Below are 19,945 nucleotides of genomic sequence, written 5' to 3'. Positions count from 1 at the left end.
GCAGCCTGGCCCTGTGCCCCACACTGAGCATGTGCGCTCAGCCGTGTGGCCTCGGGGCCCACACTCTGCGCACTCGTGTCGGCTGTGTCTTGTCCATAAAAAACAAACATGCTGGGGAGCCGAGGAGGAAGAGTCTGGTGTGTGTCTGCCTCTGCCAAGCCTCTGCCACTCCCGCCATCTCTCCACCCCGCCATGGGTCTCTGGAGCCCTCTGGGGCAAAGCTGGACTGGAGCCCAGAGAGCCTGGGCCTGGCCAAGGCCTCACTGGTGGGTGGGTTGGCCAGCTTCCTCTGTGCCCCGCCCCTACACCTCTCTGTGTGCCTGCACACCCATGGGACAGCTGCTCACCCTCTGCACATGCAGCCAGCTCGGTGGCCGAGAACGAGGCCCTGCTCTCTCTCTGGGCCTCATCCTCTGCCTCTCCGAGGTGGGGCGTGCTGGGCTCTGTGCGATGGGCGAGCTGGTATGTGCTGTGCACAGCAGAGGCCTTGAGAGGCTGCATGAAGTTGTTCCCATCGGCTTTCCCTACCCCTACCAACAGAGCGCCACCCTTAGCCAATGGGTCCCCTGGGTCTGGCAGGAGACAGAAGCACCCAGGTCCAAGGCCATGCCCTGTGGGGAGTGAGCTTGGCTGCTTCCGGCAGCCTCGGATTAATGGCTTTTAATTTAGAATTCAATCAATGCAGCGTCTCTCCAGAAAGCTGGATGCTCTGCTTTTAAGCCGAGTCTGATGCTCCGCAGGGAAAGGGGAGGGAATTCCCATGATGGCCTTGCCAGGCCTCCACCCAGGCCAGCCTGACCTTGCTCTGCTTCATCTGCAGCTGGCAGGTGCACCGGCCATGGAGGACTGCAACGTGCACTCGGCAGCCAGCATCCTGGCCTCGGTGAAGGAGCAGGAGGCGCGCTTCGAGAGGCTGACGCGGGCGCTGGAGCAGGAGCGACGCCATGTTGCCCTGCAGCTGGAGCGCGCCCAGCAGCCCAGCATGGGCAGTGGTGGCATAGGCTGTGGGCAGCCCTTGTCAATGGCCTGGCAGCAGTTGGTCCTACAGGTAAGGGAAGAGTGGAAACAACCAGGTAAGGAAAACAATCGGGGGGACCTTAGTGGACCCACAAGCTGGTAAACATAAAACTTGTGGGGCCCATGGGACTGGAGAACAAAACGGTTCACACACACCCGTGCCAGGAGGTTGGATGTCCCGTGTCGCATGTGACAAACAGGCCTGTCCTGCAGAACAACACTTTCCAGCAAGGCAGCTGAGGAGGCTGGGTGGTTCAGTGGTCAGCACGGGATGGGAGAGTTTTGCCTTTAGGTGTCTCACACAACCTGTGGGTGGGTCACCCCGAGGAAAGACTCCACCATGTCCCCAGGCTCCACCTGCAGCTCAGAGAGTGAGCTGGGAGTCCGTTTCCCTGCCGGCCGCTGCTCCATGTCTGGGCTCAGGGATCAGTTCTCAGCTCAGGAGGTGTGGAACCGTGTGCCTGCTCTTAGCTGGACACTCTGAGCTATGAAGTTGGGGTGCACACTCAGGAGGAAGGCTCTTTGGATGCTCTCCACCGCCTGTTGTACCCCAGCACCCTAATCTGCAAACATGGGTGGTGGCACCTGGCTCACGGGGTGGCAAGGGTGGAAAGAAAAACCGTGAAGCGCTCAGTGTTTGGTGTTCTTAACTGCATATGCTGTCCCCCCATCGGGAGACCAAAGCCTGGGGCTGGGGTAGTCAGCATGGGCCCCCCTCCACATCTCCTCTTGCTGTTCCTCTTTGCCACCTGATTCAGAGACCTGGGGAGCCATGGCTTGCCGTGTCCACTCCTTGGAGAGCGATCTTAGAGGACCGCGCAATGAGTGCCTTGGTTTCCCTGACTCAGCTCCCTGGGCAGCAGACCAGACAGCCAGGCTTCCTCCCAGCATCCCCCCTCACCACCCACACTCTCCCTAGTCCCACATGGTTCTGACTGCAGAAGGGCATTGCTGTTGGCCGGCAGCACCATGTCTGGCACACACACCACTGGTTGGGGGCAGCCCGTGTCTTTTGTGGCTGGAGAGAAAGCGAGATCTGGGCTGAGGATGGCCCAGTGGCTGAGCATATGAGTGTCAGCTCAGCAGTGGAAGTGGGCCTTAGAAGTAATAGCCTGCGTCAGGCTACTGGGGAGTATGGGACAAGGGACCCTTCTGACCCTCAGTGACCTTGTCTCTTCAGTGGAGTAGGTAACAGTCCTTATGTCTACTCTCATGATCCTTCTAAAGCGTGCAGCCCAGCATAGATGTCAGTTGGAACTCTCCCTTAGCACCCCACCTTCAGAGGCCCCCAGGTCCCGCTGACAGGGCAGACCTATTGAAGAGTGATCCTTCCCAAGCCCCCCTGTGCTGAGAGATCGTGTGTATGTGTGTGTGTGTGTGTGTACACATGGCTCAAAGGAGGCTGGTTTTAGGACCGGAGCGGGCCTAAATGCAATGGCCAGTCTGCTGCCCCCCAGACTCCAGGCACTCCAAAGCAGAGGACACACTGGCGGTCCTGCATGAGGACAGTGGCAGCCAGTGACCCCAAGACCTCCACCCAGGCACCAGATGCTCTGTTCCTTAATCTGGACCAGAACAGGCTCTAGCCTCCAGCCCACAGATGGCGCCGCAGAGGGTCAGTGCCCTGGCTGGGAGATGTTCCCACAGCCTGGGGCAGCCCTGGCCTCCAGGGGTTATAGACCTCACAGCCCCAGGCTGCTGCCCCTCCCTGCCCGCCAGCTTTTCTGTCTCTCTGGGGGAGGCAGTTTTCCCAGTCTGGGAATGGAGTGAGCATGTGTTCCCAGGACACCAGCTGCACTGACCAGGCTTCTGGGGACACTGGAGGAGGCGGGGCCCCCTCGGCCTGGCCCTACAGCAGGGAGCACTAGGGCTGGCCAAGACCTGTAGCCTCGATGCCAAACCTGCTTCCCAGATTAATCTCTGCGGGAGGTGCCTGGTGACCTACCTATCTGGGGAGTCACAGGGCTGCTGGGAACTGGTGGGCTTGAATACCAACAGGGCTGGTGTGGTGGTCATACAGCTGCTGGAGTCAAGGCCAGCCAGAGTCTGAGAGGCTGGAGGGAGTATTCAGGGGCGAGGGTACAAGTTGGGCAGCTGGGAGCCACTGGTCACCGATGATATGTGTGCCCTGCCTGGACTGTTCCATGTCCTGGCCACCTGCCTGCCTTTCAGCCTCCAGAGAAAAGGCTCTCATACTGGAGCTGGGCTGGGAGGGGATCTCGCTTGGAGGCTGTTTTACCCCTTTCAGTGTGGGTGTACGGCAGGACAATGTTGTTAGGTGCCATCGAGTCAAGTACAATCATAGCGACCCTGTGAACCACAAATCTGAGCCCTGTCCTGTCCTGTGCCATCCTCATCATCTCTGACACACTTGAGCCCATTGCTCCAGTCACTGTGTCAGTCCATCTTGTTGGGAGCCTTCCTTTCTTTTGCTGACCGCCCTTCTTTCCAAGCATGATGTCTCTCTCCAAGGAATAGCTTCTCCCAGCCATGTGCTCAAAGTCCAAGACATATCTGTCTGTTTCTTTTGGCTGTCTGTGGAATATTTGGTACTGTCTTCTCCCACACCATAACCCAGAGACAGAGTTTCTTTTCTGTCATCCTTATTCATTGTCCAGTGTGCTCAGATGCAAGTGATGAAAAAGACTGTGGCCTGAATCATGGCAGGGCATTGTTGTTGTTATGTGCCATTGAGTTGCCTGAGACTCATAGTGACCCTATGTTCAACAACTGTGAAGCCTGCTCTATCCTGAGCCAGTCTCAGTGACTCTGACACACCTACTCTCAGCCTGCTCTATCCTGAGCCAGTCTCACTGACTCTGACACACCTACTCTCATTGCCCTAGTTACTGTATCAATCCATTTTATCTGGGGTCTTCCTCTCCTGCGCCGTCCCTCCACCCTTCCGAGCATGGTGTCCTTCTCCAAGAATCAGTCCCTCCTGGCCACATGCTCAGAGTATGTGAGATGGAGCTTCAAAATCCTAACCTCCAAGGAGAAACTTGGTTTCACTCACTCCAAGATAGATCTGTTAGTTCTCTTGGTGGCCTATGGTATGTTCAAGACTCTTCTCCAGCACCGCAACTTGAAGGCATCAATTCTTCTGCCATTCTTTGTCATTTTTCAGCTCTCTGATGCATAACAAGTAATTGTGAAGACCACAGCCTGGATCAGGTGCACCTTAGTCTCTAGACTGACATATTTCGTATAAGCACTCTGGTGCTTATAAGCAGCAGATTTACCTAATGCAATTCATCTTTTGATTTCCTGACTGCTGGTGCCAAGAGTGTTGATTGTGGAGCCGAGCAAGCTGAAATTGTTAACAACCTCAATCTCTTCTCCATCCATCGTGGTGCTGCAATAGCAGTGAAGACAGAAATGGCTCCAACAGAAGCATCTTGACTCCATTCCTCAGGACAGTGGTCCAGTCCAGCTCCTCAGAATTCAAGGCCATGTCTTCCATGGGCACCTGGGGAAATAGCCTTATGGGAGAGTGGACACGCAGAGTACTTGAGCGTGTGGACTTCGTGGCCTGAGCAGTGGCACTTGTGGTGGTAGAGTGGCCCCAGCAGAATCTGATATGAGGTGGCTGTGAGGTTGGAGGCCCTAGTATAAGCCCTTCCCTGAGATTCCCCCAGGCTGACCCAGCTCTGCCCATCTCCAACATCCATTTCCATATCTGACCTCTGTTTCCATATCTGTGGTGTAGAAGCAGCCACGAGTCTGCCTTTCTGGGTAAAGCTGTATGTTTATGTCAGCCTCTTGGGGTGCACTTCAATAGGAGAACCCAGACAGTGCATGCCAGGACCTACTGCCCTCCCAGGGAGACCACAGACGTGGAGGATGGACAGTTTGAGGCCAGCTCAGCCCTCATGTGCCAGAGAAGGTACCTGGCTGGCCCTGGGTCACCCAGCAGTTCCTCCTCTTCCATTTGAATGGCTTTCATCACCCTCAGGAGACCCTGGGCTACCATGTGGGAAGGTTTTCTTAAGATCCCATGGAGAGGGGTCTGACTTTGGGGAGACCTGAGGGACCCCCCCACAGGCAGAACCCTGCAGTGCTGGTGATACCTTTAATGTCTCATTGACCACAGTGTCACAGCCAGATGAGCAGCCAGTGTGTCCAGGGAGCTAGAGCCACCCTGCCCTGTGCTTCTCAGCATGTGAGACCCTGTTGGCTCCAGGGAGCAGGCAGGAAGGGGCTTGTGCGCCCACGTACTGGAAGCTGGACGGTCACTTGGCAAAAAACAAGCATCCAAGGGGAAAAGGGACTGGAAGTGCACAGGAGCTCGGCCCTGTGTGTGGGGACGACCCCAGCCCCGCCCAGGCTGCGGAGCCCCGCCCCGTGCCCGGTGGGGGCGGTCCCGGCCCCGCCCAGCCTGGGCGCGGCCCCTCCCGATTGGCTGCTCCCGGTGACCGCCGCCAGTTCCGCCCCCGTGGGGAGCGAGCCCGTGGAGCCCGAGTGGCCGAAGCTCCAGAGCCGAGCTCGGTGCACCGCGCCGCAGCCTGCCGCCCCGAGGAGCCCCGCGGAGCCCGGCCTCATGCCGGCCGAACTCAGACAGGTTGGCTGGAACTTGGTGCGGGGCACAAGGGGGGCGCTGTCCCTAGGGTCCAGTGGGGGGGTCCCTGGCGGCCGAGGGCGGCGCCGGCCTTCCTGGGAGGACTCGCTTTTGTTTTGCTGCGGAGCTATCGGCCAGAGGCTGCTATTGTCTGCGCCTCCGATCTGGCTGCGTCAGGCCCTGGGGTCGGAGGCCAGCGCCAGCGCGCCCTGGGGGTGTGCAGAGCAAGGGGTGGGCCAGCCCTGGAGGGGTGTCCAAGGCGGGAGGCGGGGCTGCAGAGTCCCTGGGACCCCTCCCCGCGGGCCGAGTGTGGGGGTCCACGGCCCCAGAGTCCTAGCATGGAGAGAAGCCAAGACCTTGTGGACGCGCCCCCAGCGGGTACCCAGGACAGGTGCCAGGGGGCTCTTCCCGGCAGCCCTTCTCAGTGAAGGAAGGAACCTGCAGCCAGAGAGGGAATCCCAGCTCAGGTCCTGCTTCCTGAGCGCTCCCTGGCTTCTCCCCCCTCGCCTCCACACCGCTAGAGTGAACCCTGCTTCCAGTGACCCGCAAAGGAACTCCTAGGGCGTTGAGAACCCCCCTCTGTAGAGTAGTGCACGTGAGAGGAGACCATGTGCCATATGGGAGGGGAGGGGTCCCGTGGAAGCAGGGACAGAGTTGACCGTCCTGCATGGTGTGGTGAGGGTGTGTGTGTCTAGCCCTGTGGTCAGAGGGGTTTTAGGGTGTCCCTTAACAGCTGGGAGCCTGGGGCACAGGAAACATGCCCAGGGCCTCTGGTGGAAGGAAGGCTTCATCACACAACTCACCTGTCTACCTGGGCTGGGCTGGCAGCTGACCACCCCTGAGGTGTAGGGTCCAGTGGGGAACACTGGGGATGTTCTAGTAACAGCTTGACCAATGCGCTATCTGGCTAGATTTGGGGAGGGCATAAGTTGGGGAAACCCCAAGCCCAGCTTTGCTCCTTAAGCCGTCTAGGTGCCCACCACCCGTGGCCTCTCTCTGCAGGGGGCCAAGGTGGCCTGGGGCAGAGCCACACCCAGACAGGTGGACCTGCTGCTATGCTGGCCTCAACTTCCTGCCCAGCAGAAGGTGGTCAGGAGCTGTGGCTACAGAGGAAGAAGGGGTGTGTGTGTGTGTGTGTGTGTGTGTGCTGGTTAACACACCCTGCCCGGTAGAAGGCACTTGGTTGTCTTGTCCTGGACTTGAAGCCTGTGTCACTCAGTGACAGTCATTTGTGTTTTTTCTAGGAATCTGGGATGAGAAGAGCCCCCCCCCCCCACACACACACACACACTTGCCTTAACCTGTCCTGCGTATGCAGCTTAGGCTCATACCATTATGGTCTATCTGCCACTATGCAGAAGTCCAGGCGGGATGCACGCATGCGTGTTGCAGGACCCCAGCCTGGCCCGCCTAGGGGCCAAACTTGTTCTCTTTGGCCCCTCCACATGCCCAGAGGAAAGTCCCTTTATGTCTCATCTACTTCTTGCTTTTCCTGGCTCTCTGTTGGCCCTGTATCCGGGTGGAAAAACTGAGCCCAAGGAGTATCTGTTGCTGATGTGATTGAATCTGTGATTGTACTTCCAGGGACCCCTTGGGGAGCAGGAGGGTCTGTGAGTGATTGAGCTTGGGGACTGGTTTTTCTGATTCTCTAGCCTCAGTTTGGGAGCTGACCCCTCTACCAAGCTGAAGAGAACTCTCAGGAACGTGTAGGCCCAGGGACTGAGAGGACCAGGATGTATAAGCCACAAGCTGGTTTTGGGTGCCTGAGTCCAGGCTAAGAGGATGGGACCCTAGTCCCAGTAAGAGGAGTGAGGATGAAACCAGGGCCGGACCAGGGGCACCTGGACAATTGACAGGAATTGGCAGGACTTGGGATAGGGGAAGGGGATGAAGTGATAGAGTGGCTGACACATTGTCCCCACTATCTGGGGAGTGGTTCACCAGCCAGCCTGGGGCAGGGGCTGTTGGGCTGCAGGGTGAAGGGTCCTTCTGGTGGGCCTGGGCAAGTCGATGTGGACGTGGGGCCTTGGAACAGAACATAGGAGCCAGACAGGCATCTGCCGCCTCAGGAGGCCCCCACTGTGCTGGCTGCCGGCCAGCAGTCCAGTCCCCACCCAGAGGCCTGAGATGTGAGAGGACCCTAGTTTCCTTATCTGTTCCTGGCTCTGAGAGCCCCATAATGGAGACTTAACAGTAACTGAGGGAGTGGGTGGCCTCCATCCCTGCGCTAGAGACCCTGAAGTGAAGAACAGTCTGGACGTGTGGGTAAAGGCTGTGAGTGCATGTCAGTGTGCCGTGAACAGTGGGCATCAGTGTGCTTGGGATGCCTTTAGGGGGACATGCAGACCGACCTGCCGAGGAACGTGTGCCGGGCTGGCACGTGTGTACGCCTCTTCATACCTGAGGGATCTGGTGCATGGATGTGTGTGTAGGAATGGCCGTGCGTGTGTTCAGGCACCCATGTGTGACAGACAGTGGACTCGCTCCCATGCTGGCACCCTTGTGCCTGAGAGGCCAGGTGTATGTGCACGTGTGAATGTGTGTGTGCACCCACTGCACCCAGGTGTGTATGGCACTTCTGGTGCCCGTGCGGCTCTGTATGTGTGCCCACTTGGGGTGCCCCTGCACATATGTGCATGCATGCATCCTTGCCTGAGGGACCTGGTATACACGTAAACGTGGATCCTTGGCTCTGTGTGGGGGTGTGTGTGTGCCAGGTGCGGTGCCCCAGGGCGTGTGCTCCGTGCGTGTGGCTATGTCTACGCGGGCCGGGCTTGCCCTGTGATCAGCTGGCTCACCATCCGATCCCACCCCCTGGGTGAAGTCATTACCCATTTTTAGCTCCCTGAGGTCATCTGCCAGCAGGGCTCTTGGGGCTTCGGTGTTCTCAAGGCACTGGGATCCTGAGGCTAGGTATTGCTGGGCGATGCTATAAGATAGGCAGGCCTTGCTGTGAGGCCTTCCTTGGTTCCCTGGACCGCCCCCGCCCTGGCTCCTTGGCCCCTTAATTCTGCATGCTGTGGACCCTCACTGCAGGCCAAACTGGGAGGAATGATCTAGACCACAGAGTGGCATTGAGGTCCTAGTGTGCCGCGCCCACCTCCATGCACTCTCCCCACTGCCTGGCCCCTGGGCTAGGGTCTTCTTCCCTGGGAATGCATGCAAATGTATGCAAATTTACTCAAGGGCCAGTCCCCCAGGCAGAGTGTCCTAGGCAACACCCTTATGCCATTCTTGTGTCCCCCCCTCCAGGGTGCCACCTGAAGCCCTCTCTTGCCCATTCTCTCCTCCCGCATCCCTCCCTGAGCTCTGACTTGACTCCCAGCGCCCAGCAGAGAGTTGATAGCCTGACACAGTTGCCAAGTGTGGATGGCGAAGTTGAGCCTCCAGCAGTGCCAGACTGTCCCTGAGCCAGAGTCATCCAGGCTCTCCAGGGCTCTCAGAGGTCAGAAGGGAGCCCAGGGCCCCTGCTTGGCAGCCTGCCAGCATGCCCCCTTAGTCTGGGCCTCAGTTCACTTTTCTTTGCTGGGGGCCGTGTTCCCTTCTCCAAAGGTCTGCATGCTACAACTGTGGGCCACGGGGGCTGAGTGTTGCTAAGAGGCCTCCGTGCAATGGGGCAGTGTCCACTTCCCTGCAGATGTCTGGAATCCCGTTAGCAGTGTGCGAGGTTCTGGATAAGTCCCCTGCCTTCCGCTGGGCCTCAGCGTCTCCCATCTCTAAGTTGTGCCCAGTCCCCTGAGGCCCTGCTTCTGGAGGAAGGGTGAAGTACACTTGGTAGCCTTTTTCTTCCTTCTCAGAAGAGCCTTTCGAGGTGATTGGGCCCAGAACCTCAGCACTGCGTGTGACTGGGGGAGTCAGGCATCATTGGGGCGGGCTTCACATTCTGAGCACTTCAGGAGGATTCAGCAGTATCCATCTCAGCTGACCTCGCTGTTGGACACTGACCTGTAGGTGGGCACCTCTGTGGGTCCCCTGGTGTTCTGTAGAGTCCCTGAGGGGAGCCCTGAGTGCCTGCCCCCCCAACCCTCTGGAGCCGAGACAGGGACAGAATACTATCTCAAAAGCCCGGCTGATGCTGCTGACTTCTTTGGTGGTTAGGCCTCCCTGGGCCTCAGCTTGGTGTCTGTTTAGGCCTCTGGCCTGAGGGCCCAGATGGGTGATTCACCCTCTAGGTACAGCCTTTGTCCTGCTCAGGCTGCCTGGGATTGTGCCCCACCCCTGCCACTGGCCACCTACCCAACTTGGTCTGGCATTTCCCACTACCCACCATGGTCTGGGATTTCCGACTGCCTGGCCTGATGCCCGTCCTGTGGCAGGTTGGGCCTCACCCGGGGGCTGGGAGCTTGTGTGATCAGAGGCCCAGTCTGTCCCCCAACAGCCCTGAGCGCAGTAGAGGTCCAGCCCAGCTCTGATGTGGACTGGGTCATCTTTGCACCTCAGTTTCCCCACGAGCAAGTCTGGCCAGTAGGCACGTGTGGGCCTCAGGAGGACATCCGTCCACAGCTGCTTTGTGTGGAATGCCACCCTCATGAGTCCCCTCAGGGACAGTGGCCAGGTGGCTGTAGGCCAGGAATGGGGCTGGGCCAGAGTTTGTGGATCCCTCAGGAGAGTGAGGGGAACGGTGGAATCCCCCCAAGGGCCAGCTGAGCGACTTAAGCTGGAACCCACCTTCTTTGGGCTTCAATATACCACTCAGGTTCACGGAAAACGGGTGTCCAAGCCTTCTGCCTGAGGCAGAGATAGGCCCCACCCACCTAATGCCCAAGAGTGTCCAGCTGGAAGAAGAATATTTTGGTGGTGTTCATACACAGGGCTTTCTGAGAGCAGGGGTATTTCTGTCCTGTGAGGACATCTGACAGGCATAGGGGCAGGAATGTGGGCATGCCCAGGAAGCGTCTCACCAGAAGTGCTCAGATCATCGCTAAAAGCCCTGATCTACTTCGCACTTGGTCCTCAGTGGGGCCAGGAAGTGGCCCATGATCCACCTGCCAGGGACCCTTGGGAGAGGGCCGCCCCATACTGCCCCTCACTGTGACCCCAGCCTCATCTGCCCCTCTGCCTGAGGAGGCCCTGGGGTGGGGTGACAGTCTAAGGGTTAGGGGGGCCAGAGCATGTTCCTTACCTGCTTCAGGTAAGAGAAGCCCTGAAGTTGGGTGGTCTCCTGGAGGGGAGACACTGGGGAAAAGAGACGGACACTCCTGGCAGAGGGGCCAGCGTGAGCTGAGGAGGTCATACCCCACTGATGCTCACCCATTTCCCCCCAGGAGCAGAGCCCAGGCAGCCAGGTCTCACTGGCCACCATGCCAGAGGCACCTGAGGTGCTGGAGGAGACGGTGACAGTTGAGGAAGACCCTGGCACACCCACCTCTCACGTGTCCATTGTCACGTCTGAAGATGGCACGACACGGCGCACGGAGACCAAGGTACAGCCAGGTCCAGGTGGATGGACAGTGCAGGGCTACAGCTGCCCCATCTCCAGGGGGGCACGGGCACCAGCCCCCGAAACCCCCATTGTTCTAGCAGAAGCCCGGCTGCCCACGCAATACTCAGGCCTCCTAGGCTGCCTACTGCCCGCCTGTCTTCCAGGTCACCAAAACAGTCAAGACAGTGACCACTCGGACAGTGCGCCAGGTGCCCGTGGGCCCAGATGGCCTCCCGCTGCTGGACGGCGGGCCCCCGCTGGGTCCTTTCGCCGACGGCCCCCTGGACCAGCACTTCCTGCTCCGTGGCGGTGGCCCAGCCGCCACACTTTCCCGTGCCTACCTCGGTGGCGGGGCAGGCTTCCCCGATGGCCTGGAGGCCCGTGACGTACCCAGCTATGGCAGCCTGTCCCGAGGGCTGGGCATGCGGCCGCCCCGCGGTGGCCCACTAGGTCCAGGCCCCTGTGATGGCTGTTTCACGTTGCCGGGCCGAAGGGAGCCTTTCCCACCGGGCCCTGAACCTGCGCTGCCCGGCGGCCGCTCCCTGCCTGAGCGCTTCCAGGCAGAGCCGTATGGTTTGGAAGACGACACACGCAGCCTGGCCGCTGATGATGAAGGGGGCCCTGACCTGGAACCAGACTACGGCACCACCGCACGGCGGAGGCCAGACTGTGGGAGAGGCCCCCGTGCCAGGTGAGCACCCTTGCCTCTTTCTACCACCTCCAGGAAGGCTTCCTTACCCTGCCCTCACCACAGAACACGCTTACAGCCAGGTCTACAAGCAGGCAGGCCGCCAGAGCGAGTCAGTCATGAACACCGTAGTATGAATTAGTCTCCAGGCTTTCTTCAGGGCAGGTCCTGAGCCTGAGGAAGCTTAGACACATTTCAGGTGGGTCTGGGCAGGTGAGAAGCGAGTGGCAGTGCCTGGCACTTGCTGCCTCTCCTCCAGGCAGACAACCGTGAAGGCCTTGGGCAAAAACGATTGAGAGTGCCACGGTGTCTCTTGGCCTTTGCTGACTCGGTCTCTAATTCTGTCCTCTCAGCTCTGTTTATCTGGCAAGTGGAAACGTGACCACAGCTGGGTCTGGATCCTGCTGAGTGACCTTGGATGAGACCCCTGACCTTGCCTTTACTTCAGTCCCTTCCTCGAGAAGTGGATTTGATGATAGCTCACAGGGCTGCGGAGAGTCTAAGACATCTCCTCTCCTGAGGGGCAGGTGGCTTAAATGCCCCTTGTGTCCTGTCCCCCTGCTCCCCCCATTCCCTCTGCATCTCTAACCTGTGACTGCTGATTTACACCTGCAAATGTAACAGGAGGCTCTTGTCCACCTTTTGGTGCATGTCAATGAAGGAACCCCAGATCGGCGAGGCTGTCGATGTGGTGGCTCCCTTCTCTCTGAAAGAGCACTTTATCCAGGCCTCTCAGCAAGCCTGGGAAGTGTTGTCATTACAATAACGAGTCCTGCCCCTGGCACACGTCACTCTTTGGCCCCACTGCCTGTTACCCAGGAAGTACTGCTACATTTGCATTTAAGGAGGGTTGCCATGCTGCACCCACGTCCCAGTACTCACAGGAAGAGGGGGCCTCTCTACAGAAGGGAGACAGGCCTTGTGGGGAGGGGTGTCCAGCTCGGCCAGCATCCGGGTGGCTTCACACCTCCTCCTGGCAGCAGGCAGGGTGCAGCATGCTTGGCCTGGCCTGCCCCCTGGGAGTCCCCAACCACAGGGGCGGCTATGGTGGGGTGAGGGCTGCTCTGCCGATGGTGACGCCCCACCTGCCCGCCAGGCCCTACGAGGACGTCGCCGAGGATGGAGGTGAGCTGCTGGATGAGCGGCCACCGTTCCCAGCGGTGACAGCGCCCTTGGCGCAGCCCGAGCGGGGCAGCCTGGGCAGCCTGGATCGCGTGGTGCGGCGCTCCCCGTCCGTGGACAGCACCCGCAAGGAGCCGAGGTGGCGGGACCCTGAGCTGCCCGAGGTACTGGCCATGCTGCGGCACCCCGTGGACCCCGTGAAGGCAAACGCGGCTGCCTACCTGCAGCACCTGTGCTTCGAGAACGAGGGCGTTAAGCGGCGGGTGCGGCAGCTGCGGGGGCTGCCGCTGCTCGTGGCGCTGTTGGACCACCCGCGGGCGGAGGTCCGTCGCCGGGCCTGTGGGGCGCTGCGCAACCTGTCCTACGGCCGGGACACTGACAACAAGGCCGCCATCCGGGACTGCGGCGGAGTGCCCGCGCTGGTGCGCCTGCTGCGGGCCGCCCGGGACAACGAGGTCCGGGAGCTGGTGACAGGTGAGCAGGTGCCTGGCCAGGCCTGCTTCCCCAGGAAGAGGACAGCAAGGTGTGGCCCCGGAGGGGTGGTGCTCCCCAGGTTCCACTCGTGCTAGTCTGCAGACCGCATGTCCTGGTGTCATGTCCAGTGTGCAGATCTTTCCCCACTTTCAGTGTTGCTGCCATGGACTGAGCTCCTCAGGCAGGCCCCCTCACCTGCCCTGTGTCCCCACAAGCCCCTCAGGCCAGTCTCCCACAATCCCATCAGCTTGATGGTGCACTGGCTGGAATAGTTTCTGTAGAACTCAGTGACCACTTGTGACTGTCCTTCGCTAATCCGTATGGCCCCAGGAGGAAGCCCCATCTCCCCTACCTGCTTGGGAAATGGGGAGCAGCAGGCAGCACCCTCATGTGCATCCCCAATCCCTCTGGGGTTCCCCTCCAGGTGGAAGGGACCTAAGGTCTCATGCGTTTTGTTAAAGACTCCCATTTGCGCTGGGACAGGAAGACAGTGAGGGCGGGTTGGGGCAGGTTCCAAGGTGAGGGTCCCCCATCAGCACTGGCCCACCCACTGTGCAGGCACCCTCTGGAATCTGTCCTCCTATGAGCCCCTGAAGATGGTCATCATTGACCACGGCCTGCAGACACTCACTCACGAGGTCATTGTGCCCCACTCGGGCTGGGAGCGGGAGCCCAATGAGGACTCAAAGCCGAGGGACGCCGAGTGGACAACCGTCTTCAAGAACACGTCCGGCTGCCTGAGGTGTGGGCTGGGGGGCTTGGTCCACAGCATGGGACGTGGGGGCAGGAACCTGGCTGGAGTCAATGTCTCGGCCGCACCCCACCCTCTCTTGCCTTAGTCTACTTTCCAAGCCCTGCCCATTTTCAACCTACTCTCATCACCATGACAACCAGGAGAGAAGGCACTTGGATGCTGGCCCAAGCCTGTGTTGGGAGCCTCATCTCATTTCCCTATGACCCTTGCCTCGTCCCATTCTGGGGAGCCCCTGCAATGGTCATAGGTCCCCAAAGTCCTTCTTGTTCATGAGGACACGATCCACAGCTCTGCTTCAGCCCCTCAGAGCTGCCTGCATTGAGAGTAACCCCACCCGAGCACAGATCGGTCCTGTCCCGTCACGTTGCCAGGCGAGGGCCTGAGCCCTGGCCTCTGTAAGGGGTCTGGCCACCTTTTGCATCAGTGTTTCTGCACGCCAGGCTGGGGTGTGGGCTTCTCATAGCCCTAGCGGAACATTGAGTCCATTTTACAGATGAAGGCAGATCTCTGAGGCTGGTGTCTGGGGGAGGGCTGGGGAGTGCCGAGGTACGCCGAGGGCCCCAGATCTGCTGTTGCTCCCCAGGAATGTGAGCTCGGATGGTGCAGAGGCCCGGCGGCGCCTCCGGGAGTGTGAAGGGCTGGTGGACGCGCTGCTGCACGCCCTGCAGTCGGCCGTGGGCAAGAAGGACACTGACAACAAGGTGGGCGGGGCATGATGTGCTGGCCATCGGTGGGTTGGTGACACCAGGGATGTGAAAGGACCTCTTCAAACACAGTGTGACAGTGCCCTCAACATTTGACAAAGGGCAGGAGGTCCAGGTGGCCCGGGCATGGCTATGCCTGTGGTCACCTCCCATGCCGTGTCCTAGAGGTGCTCCTGGCTCAGGCCTCGGGTTTGGGCCCCAGGTCCCCTCATTGCACGCAGCAGCCTCTCCTAAGGGCCCAGCCCGCCCCGCCAGCTCCTCTCTCCCTGCAGTCGGTGGAGAACTGTGTGTGCATCGTGCGGAACCTGTCCTACCACGTGCACAAGGAGGTGCCGGGGGCTGAGAGGTACCAGGAGGCTGAGTCCACGCCCCCTAGCGGTGCTGCAGGCACCCAGCGCAGGAGGCGAGACGACGCGGGCTGCTTCGGCAGTAAGAAGGCCAAAGGTGGGTGGGTGAAACCAGGGTGCCGCTCAGACCCTCTGGGCCATGAGGACCCCACACCCATGCCAGGCAGGCATGGCCGCCAGAGGCCAGAAATTTTGACAGCCTACTGGGCCGTCGGGGCCAAGGACGGTGTACCACTCAGGGTCACACAGCTGAGAGGGTCAGCGTGCAGGGTCAGGACCTTCCCTTTCCCCATCAAGATTGAGGGGGTGGAGGGGGGCTCGCAGGGAAAGGTCGCTGGTGCTGTGAACTCACCCCTTCAGCTCCAGGGGAGAAGGCTTCCGTAAGCCCGTGAGCCTGGGCCACTGCATATGACACCACTTTTGGGCTGTTCCTGGGTCACATAAAGGCTGCTGACAAGGCCTGCAGAACTCTGATCCAGCCGGAGCGAGGCCTGATGTTGGTGCCATTCCCACCAGTGCTTGTAAACGCAGGGTCCAGCGACCTACATTCTCAGCTGTCATGTGGCATCCGTTCACTGCCTACACTCAAGTTCCCTCCCTTCGAGCCCAGGCGCTTTCTGACCTCATATCCCCCCCCCACACACACACCACACTCCCTACCCAGCTTATGGGCACTTGGCCCCTGGAATTCATTGAGGGGGTGGGTCCATACTCCGCCTCCCTGACCCAGGGTCTGCAGTGGGAGCTTGAGACCTTGGGAGGGCCTGTGGGGGGCAATACCCCTGCTCAGCCTCGTCTCCTCTTTCCCGTGCTTCCTCCGGCCGCCCAGAGGAGTGGTTCCACCAAGGTGAGTCCCTGTTTGTCCTGCTGTCCAGTCCTAGCACCCAAGAGGCAGCCCAGTCCCATTGCTCCAGTCGTCTCCATGACAACCGCAGGCCTTGCAGACTCTGGGAGGCAGTCCTAGCCTTGGGGGCCCTGCTCCACCCCGTCGCCTGGGTGGCTGTCTCCATGGCAACTGCATGGACATGACAGCTGTAGGAATGTTGGGCTGGACTGGCTAGGAGGCTGAGAGGCACTGCTGCTCTGTAACGTTAGCCCAAGCCCACCCAGGGCTGGGGTGTGCGCATCACGCACAAGTGCCCCCTGTGTGGAGTGGGACTGTGCAGCTCACAGAGGGACAGCACAGAGGACAGGCAGGGCAGCAGCCCCAGGAACAGCACTCTGGCCTGAGACAGAGCGGAGAGCTGGGAGGAGGCTGCACAGGTGGGGACTCACCTCGTGGACTGAGTCCATCTAAACCCCTAGAGAAGTTCCCATTGGGGAAAGGATTCTTGGAAGACCCTTCAGTTGTCCCCATTTGCAGGGACTGCACAGTCTGGGCTCCTGGCTCACACCTGGCCGCAACGTAAGGCCCAGCACAAGTTTCAAGGACAAGCCCACACAGTACCTGATGCAGGAAGGGTCCTGAGTGGCGTGGCTAAGGCTGGGCTGTCTCCAGACCTCCTGGTCAGCTTGCCTGAAGCCTACACATTGCTTACCATTGCAATGGCTCAGTGCTCTGTCCTAGACATGGTACTCTGGCCTCTGGCTCAAAGAGTGCTGTACCTCAACCTGCCTCTCTCTACCCCCTGCCCTCAGTGGCCTCATCTCCCGCTGTTCTTCCCTTCCAGGGAAGAAGGACAGTGAGATGGACAGGAATTTTGACACGCTGGATCTGCCCAAGCGAACTGAGGCTGCCAAAGGTGAGTGGATGGACAGACGGTCTAGGCCAGTCCAGGTAGTTGTACTTTGGCCCTCCAGGCAGACCTAGAGAGTCTTGGGTATCAGTTGGAGGCACTGTGACTCAATGGTTTGCGGGTTCCCCCAGAGGACCATCCTGTCCCTGGGCACCACACAAGGGCCATGAATTGAGGCCAGTGCTACAAGTCACTTCAGTGGGGGCAGCTGAGTCCTGGCATCTACTCATAGTCATACAGTGAGAGGCAGGGCCAGAATTGGAACAGGGCTGACCAAGGGGGTGGGGTGCTAGCAGTCTACCATGACCCAGTGTCAGTTAAGGAGCTCGGGCTCAGCCCAAGGGGGCTGGGAACCAGAAAATGTGCAGGAGTGGCCAGAGGGACAGGGTCGCTGATGATGAAGGCACAGATCTGTTGACTGGTCCACATGGTCTGTGTCTCTGGGGTCCTGTGCCCTGGGCATCCTGCCTGTGGGAGAGTATCTGGTGGTCCTTGGGGGCCTCCTAAACCTGAGGCGGCAGCCAGGACGGTGAGTGGAGCATTCATTACTGGCAGAAAAGCAGCCAGGACAAATGCCCTGGGAAAGGCATGTGGTGGAGGAACTTGGAACAAGGGAAGCCGAGACAGGCCAGTGTGGAGAGGCATAGGGCGTTAGGATGGCATCGGCTGGTGAAGTGTGAGGAGGTGGTCAGGGTGCTGGACAGAGCCTCAGCGTGGGACAGGCAGGCTTGGAATTTCCTCTGAACCCCTTTCCCCATCATGGCTGGGGCAGCCCTGCTCCCTGGGGAGCTAAGAGTGGTTCCGTGGGAGGGTGGGCCCGTTTTGCTAGAGCTAAGATCCGGTTGCAGTCTCCGTATCTCAGCCAGTCTGAGGTGCTCCACTCTGCTGACCCCACTGCCTCCTCTCTAAGCCTCAGTTTGCCCCTCAGTGAAATGGAAATGCTTTCCCTTTGGGTAACCATAAGGGGTAAGTCAAAGTTAAACATCCCCAGACTACACCACCCCCATCTCCAGTCACAACTCAGCCCAGCCAGGGGAGCAATGATGGAGACAATGACAAGGAGGGAGGTTTGGGGTGACCAGCTTGGGGGTCCCCTGTACACAGGCTTTGAGCTGCTTTACCAGCCAGAAGTGGTGCGTCTCTATCTGTCGTTGCTCACTGAGAGCCGGAACTTCAACACACTGGAGGCTGCGGCGGGGGCACTGCAGAACCTCAGCGCTGGCAACTGGACGGTGAGCCGCTGGTCTGGTGGGACCAAGGGGGACTCTGTGCGGGGTTATTGTTTACTACTGAGTCAGAGCCAACCCATAGCTGACCCTCCAGTGGTTTTTCAGAGGCAGCAAATCACATGGGAGAAGACATTACCCATCTTTTTCCTGCAGAGCTGGTGGATTCGAACCACATACCTTTTCATTGGCAGCACAATTCCTTACCACTAAGCCACCAGATGGCGAGGTTGGCACAGGATAGAACAGCGTTTAGAGCTCTTGTACCATGGGGTCGCTATGAGCTATGAGTCACAAGCGACTCCATGGCACATAACAACAACACCAAGCCACCAGAGTTCTCTCAATGAGGCTTGGCGGGTCACAAAGACCTAGAAGTGTGCCCAAGGGGGTAAAGAAGCTGGAGTGGGGTGGAAGACGCTCTTGAGCTGTTGAGGAAGGGGAGAGGATGCTGGAGCCGGAGGGACAGGCGGTGGGAGGTGCCAGTATGACATTGGCCTGGCCGAGGCTCCGCGCTGAGTGCTGTCCCCGCCGCAGTGGGCCACGTACATCCGCGCCACGGTGCGCAAGGAGCGTGGGCTGCCGGTGCTCGTGGAGCTGCTGCAGTCGGAGACCGACAAGGTGGTGCGCGCCGTCGCCATCGCCCTGCGCAACCTCTCGCTGGACCGGCGCAACAAGGACCTCATTGGTGAGGACGCCATCCGGGGCGCAAGCAGGGCGCGGGATGGAGCAGGTGGCCCTGGGACCCAGTTTGCACAGGGCCGTGCGGTGCGGCCCTGCCTCCGAGGCTTTGCCGGCTCCAGACCGTCCCGCACCGTCCCGGAGGCCCGGGCCTGGGTGTGACTGTCCTCGAGGGGGCGGGAGGGGGCGTGTCCTAATGCCTGGGCCCCGCCCCCAGGGAGCTACGCGATGGCGGAGCTGGTGAGGAATGTTCGCAATGCGCAGGCGCCGGCGCGGCCCGGGGCCCAGCTGGAGGAAGACACCGTGGTGGCCGTGCTCAACACCATCCACGAGATCGTGTCCGACAGCCCGGACAACGCGCGCTCACTGCTGCAGGCCCGCGGGGTGCCTGCACTGGTGGCCCTGGGCGCGGCCAGGTGGGCGGGGCGGGTCCCCCAAGGGGCGGGCAGCCGCGTGGTGGGGGGGCCGGGCGCTGACCCTGCCGGAGGCTTTGACACTTGCCCGGACGCTACAGCCAGTCGGTGCGCGAGGCGAAGGCGGCGTCCCACGTGCTGCAGACGGTGTGGAGCTACAAGGAGCTGCGTGGCGCCCTGCAGAAGGACGGCTGGACCAAGGCCCGCTTCCAGGTGAGGTGTCCACTCCTCTGTCCCCACCCTGTCACCTCCCAGGAGCAGCACCACCCTCACCCCACGCCTGCGTGTCATTACTTTCCAGTCTGCTGCTGCCACCTCCAAGGGGTCCAAAGGGGCGCCGAGTCCAGGGGGCTTCGATGATAGCACGCTGCCGCTGGTGGACAAGAGCACCGGTGAGTGCTGGGTGGGGGCGGTAGTGCAGGAAATGCAAAAACACCCTCCTCACAAGCTGATGGTACTTATAGACACTGGGGTCCTAGGAAGAGGCCCCTTCTTTCCCTGCTTCCTGCAGCGTTGCTGCATCCGAGGGTGATGCCATGTGCAAAACTGCTCGCTGTGTGCCAGGGCTCCTCTGGGTACTGCAAGTCACCCGTCTACCCCAATATTGCAGATGGTGAGAAATCAGGGAGCCGGGATGTGATCCCCATGGATACGCTGGGGCCAGGTGAGCTCAGTGGCCAGCTCCTTGTCTCCTGTATAACAAGGAGGTAGGAAAGTGGGGGTGAGGGTGGGGAGGAGTGAGATGTGTACTGCAAGGAAGGTCCCCCAGCTGTGCTAACTGGGAATTGGAGACTTAGTTTAGA

At 60.0% G+C, this 19,945-nt stretch overlaps 1 protein-coding gene across 1 annotated transcript in view; it reads left to right on the top strand.

The window, feature by feature from the left end:
• Positions 1 to 826: 826 nt before the first annotated feature.
• Positions 827 to 19,945, top strand: part of ARVCF (armadillo repeat gene deleted in velocardiofacial syndrome) — a 20,279-nt gene continuing 1,160 nt past the window's right edge. Inside the window, exons 1-15 of the mRNA XM_006890451.1 lie at positions 827 to 1,048; positions 10,840 to 10,998; positions 11,162 to 11,688; positions 12,782 to 13,281; positions 13,840 to 14,023; positions 14,619 to 14,736; positions 15,012 to 15,183; positions 15,916 to 15,933; positions 16,757 to 16,828; positions 17,927 to 18,054; positions 18,586 to 18,736; positions 18,947 to 19,145; positions 19,244 to 19,355; positions 19,444 to 19,534; positions 19,753 to 19,806. Coding sequence (XP_006890513.1) covers positions 839 to 1,048; positions 10,840 to 10,998; positions 11,162 to 11,688; positions 12,782 to 13,281; positions 13,840 to 14,023; positions 14,619 to 14,736; positions 15,012 to 15,183; positions 15,916 to 15,933; positions 16,757 to 16,828; positions 17,927 to 18,054; positions 18,586 to 18,736; positions 18,947 to 19,145; positions 19,244 to 19,355; positions 19,444 to 19,534; positions 19,753 to 19,806 — 2,695 coding nt within the window. The 5' untranslated portion in view covers positions 827 to 838. The remainder of the gene's footprint in view (positions 1,049 to 10,839; positions 10,999 to 11,161; positions 11,689 to 12,781; positions 13,282 to 13,839; positions 14,024 to 14,618; positions 14,737 to 15,011; positions 15,184 to 15,915; positions 15,934 to 16,756; positions 16,829 to 17,926; positions 18,055 to 18,585; positions 18,737 to 18,946; positions 19,146 to 19,243; positions 19,356 to 19,443; positions 19,535 to 19,752; positions 19,807 to 19,945) is intronic.

Source organism: Elephantulus edwardii, unplaced genomic scaffold, assembly GCF_000299155.1.
Source record: "Elephantulus edwardii isolate Elephantulus edwardi_28Jun2011 unplaced genomic scaffold, EleEdw1.0 scaffold00089, whole genome shotgun sequence".
Classification (NCBI taxonomy): domain Eukaryota; kingdom Metazoa; phylum Chordata; class Mammalia; order Macroscelidea; family Macroscelididae; genus Elephantulus; species Elephantulus edwardii.
Note: the sequence above shows the minus strand (reverse complement) of the source record. Positions and strands in the feature narration are given on the sequence as shown.